We start from the raw sequence: 3867 nt of genomic DNA on the forward strand, positions 1-3867 counted from the left end.
GAAAGTTGCCTTAAATGGTTTAGTCACATAAAATGCCGGCTTTCCAATGACCCAGTTAGGAAAGTAGATGTATTAGATTTGACCTATGTTAAGAAATGTAGAGGTAGTCCTAAAAAGACTTGATTAACAAGTGTTAGAAATGACATTTTTTCATTGGATTTAAATAAGAATTTGACTCTTAATAGGACACAATGAAGAAAAAATATTCAATGTAGCTGATCCCATATAGTAGTAGTAGTTTATATTGAGATATCCCACCTTATTAAATTAGTTAGGACACAGAATGCCACACTAATTCCTCCAAAAATAAAAGAATAAAGAATATAAAATTCACACTACAGATGTAATTTTTCCAAATTTGCGGTGCCTTATGGGCTGGAGGCATTAATGTTTGTTCTGAACCATTGTTGTTATAAGTTTATTAAACGAAACAAGGAAAATAAGCCTAATTATAAATGGCACAGGACTTGATTTATATGGTAATGATTCAGGCCTGTCAAGTGAAATTATTGAATACTAACGTCCATTTTGCCATCCTTCTATCCAAATCGGCCTCTCTTATAAAATTATGCTTGCTTTAACTGCCCAGGATCTTACACTTCTAGTAATCTGGAAGCCGAAAATGCGGAGAGGGTGTGCAAGAAAATGGAGCAACTTTCCGAACTATCTGAATCTCCACAGAAAAAGTGCGGAAGATCTGATAGGTACAGCTTGCGCAAAAGTTTAGCATGGGATAGTGAATTTTTCACCGGTGAAGGTGAGCCTCATTGTCAACTTGTAGTCCTTATTTTATCATATATTTCATCAATAAGGGTATTACTCAGGGTCTTGGCTCTTTGATAGGCGTTCTTAACCCTGAAGAGCTGGCTTTCATCAATTCCACATATAGCAAAGCTGTTGGAATAAAGTTACCTGGAATTCACGAAGAATTAAGACAATCCGCGGAGTCAACCTCTACGTTGGATAGTGAAAGCCGAGCATTGGACAACCTTGAAGTACGTTTGTTTGAGAATCTTAGAGCTTCTAGTAAGATTTCGTTGTCTGAATCAAATCAAACTGCCAATATGGAGCCTTCTGGTAAAGCAAAAGAACAACGCAAGCTAGATAAACCACACCTGAGAAGTATGCCATTTTAATCTTTGTTCTCGAAATTCATGGTTTTGCCATTTCAAGATGGCAATTGGCACGTCTCTGCTGTTGTATACTTTTGCATTATTTACACGGTTAACTGATTTATATGAACACTACTAAATGGATGGTATATTGCTTTACAGGTTTGAAGAAGCTTGATATTTCATCTCAAACCAAGGTTTGCTGCTTATTCAATTCTTAGTTTATTTATTTCTATTCAAGTGTTTAATTATTTGTTTTTTTTTTGTATTTTCAATTAAAACGCCCAATTACATTAAGAAACCATCGCACCACCAAGCAACATGAGTAGAGTGCTTATGTTTTTGTTGATACAAAACTGCTGAGCAATGTTTGCAAGGGCTTTGCAATTTATGGAAATATTTGTATATATATTATTTTTTTAATGAGCAGTGGTTGAACCTACATTCCCACTTCTTCCGGCTCAAATTCTGTTAACTGAGTTTCATTTTTTGGAGGTTGTGTCCACTGGACTTCTTTCAAGGCCATAGCTTGGTAAACCAGTGTTATTTACTTGATTTTTGGATTTTTTGGCTATTAGATTGGGATATATGAATGAGCAAATTTTTGATCTTCGCTTTGGCTCAAACTCATTGGTCAGAGGCATGCCTGTGGTTTTTCTTCAATTACGCAGGTTTTGGGATCAAAACATGGCCCGCATCAACACCCTTTAGTGTGTTTGTACTAGCAAGGCATTAACTATGCCTAGGACTTCTCCACAATGACAAAAGATGTTAAATGTCTGGCAAAAAAAAAAAAAAATCCTCGAGTCTCTCTCTTATTCGTAGATTTTTTATGCTCAAAGAGCCCAATTGGATCCTTATGTGGCCTTGTCGCACCTTGAGTCTTTACTGAAATTCTCAAAAATTGATGGGATCCCATCAAGCCAAAATAGTTTTCCATCGAGTTTGAAGTTGGTCCTTTATCATGTGGGTTGTCCCACATCTTATAAATCATGATCTAGCTCCTCGTGAACTAGCCTTAAAAGAATTTTAGTCCTACATCTCTTGTAAAAATAAAAGGACTTCCAACCTCCTACAAATAAGTAGAGTTTTCCATGAGCATAAGAAGAAAAGAAGGGAAGCCATGGTGTTTTGTTAGAATGCTTCTTTGATGCCTAACTGAAGGAGTCCCCATGGAAGCATGATCAGAGCTTTGCCAGATCATCCAACCCAAGTGATATCGGGTTTTCTATACTCAATCTATTCTTCTCCCCTCTTTACAGTTATCTTCTTTCTCTACCTCCTATGGTCGACCACAAGCTTGTTGGATGTCCAATAATCGATAGAGTTGAGGTTGATCACGTTGCTATTCACTATTTGATCTAGCACATTATGTAGATTAAAAAAATCCAAGATGAATGTTAAATTATAAGAGTTAATCTAAAGCCCAAGCAAGGGACCAAATAAATTGTCTAATTATAAGAGCCAAATAAAGAGCCCAAAATTAAAAAATTTAGAATTGTAATTTTTGTTTTTTCTTTTGTATCTTTTATTTTATTCTTGGGACAATGTGGATCAGTGGTTGAATATCATGAAGAATTAAAAGCATGTTGGAACTTCTCCATTTAAGCATCCAGCCCTACTTTTTCCCTTAATTTTTTTTTTCTTTTGTTTGAAATAAGGGTATTCTAAGGGTCAATGTAATGCCTATATATAGTGTTTTTCGTTATAATGCAATATTTCAACTTTTGAATCAGAAATTTTGGAGAAATTGATTTTCTTGTGGTTAGAGCCTGGTTGCCTAACTTTACTATTCTTGGTGGGAGTTGGTTAGTTATCTTTATGCTTAATGTTTCGTTTCTCAAATCCTCTTTGAAACCTTACTAGCATCTTCCCCTATATCCTATTCATCTCCCAAGAGCAGCCATACTCAACCTAACCATTAAATTCACATCAAACCCTTTCTAGAAGCTGCCAGTTAATATTAGGTGCAAGTATATCATGGCCTATTCTCCACCACTCTATAAGCATTTAATTATTATAAAACTCCACTAAAATCTCTTGATCATAACTTCATATGCTAATATAGCCCTCAATATCTGATTTCCTACATTTAACCTTCATAAAATCCATTCCTTAAAGAATAAACCAGATCAGTCCTAATTGTGCTACTCTTGAGTTTCCCACCTCCACTATCTTTTGGGTATGGTGGTAAGGCTCATATGTTATTTTGCTATGCTTTGATTACTGACCACAAGCTTTTCAAATGTTCTATGACTCGACAGAGCCAAGAATAAAACAGTTGTCCATGCGCTTCTGAATGTGGTAAAGAGACCTAAGTCTCAATGGTCTTTTGTTGGTTGACCATAAAATTGCTAATTGTTCGATGACTCAGGAGAGTTGAGACTTGCCATGTTATTCATTCACAACCTTTTAGATATGGTATTGAGGTCATTGAAACAAGCTTTGATGCTTCACATCACGTGTATGCGAGTTATTGAATGTGACGGTTGATATAGTTTAGCACACTTCCTTTTTCCTCTCATCCAGAGGCTATTTCAGATAAAACCAGAAACTTATAAAGTTGAAATACCCTATCAAAACACCATCATATGAGGTGTAATAAACATAATACTTGAAAGTTAGCTGTGCAAATGTGGGCTCCGAAAATTCGGCCCCGGCCTCCGCCCGCTTTTCTTTTATTCGGCGAGGGGAGTTTTAACGAATAAATTTCGGGGCAAATTTTGGAAGACAGATGGGTTTGTAGATAAGACAC

At 36.0% G+C, this 3867-nt stretch overlaps 1 protein-coding gene across 1 annotated transcript; it reads left to right on the plus strand.

Annotated features, from left to right (window-relative positions):
* Positions 1 to 577: 577 nt before the first annotated feature.
* LOC110115254 lies at positions 578 to 1333 on the plus strand. The gene is made up of 3 exons (XM_020848446.2): positions 578 to 757; positions 844 to 1122; positions 1275 to 1333. The coding sequence occupies exons 1-3, from the start codon at positions 646 to 648 to the stop codon at positions 1331 to 1333; spliced, it is 450 nt and encodes a 149-aa protein (XP_020704105.2). The 5' UTR covers positions 578 to 645.
* Positions 1334 to 3867: the final 2534 nt, after the last annotated feature.

This window comes from Dendrobium catenatum, unplaced genomic scaffold (genome assembly GCF_001605985.2).
Source record: "Dendrobium catenatum unplaced genomic scaffold, ASM160598v2 original_scaffold_163740, whole genome shotgun sequence".
NCBI lineage: Eukaryota > Viridiplantae > Streptophyta > Magnoliopsida > Asparagales > Orchidaceae > Dendrobium > Dendrobium catenatum.

What these genes read in the sequence shown, in the direction of transcription:
- LOC110115254 (XM_020848446.2), top strand. Translation starts at nt 646, where the DNA reads ATGGAGCAACTTTCCGAACTATCTGAATCTCCACAGAAAAAGTGCGGA. An exon ending in TGAATTTTTCACCGGTGAAG is followed by an intron (nt 758 to 843) that starts GTGAGCCTCATT and finishes GCTCTTTGATAG; the next exon opens with GCGTTCTTAACCCTGAAGAG. An exon ending in AGATAAACCACACCTGAGAA is followed by an intron (nt 1,123 to 1,274) that starts GTATGCCATTTT and finishes ATTGCTTTACAG; the next exon opens with GTTTGAAGAAGCTTGATATT.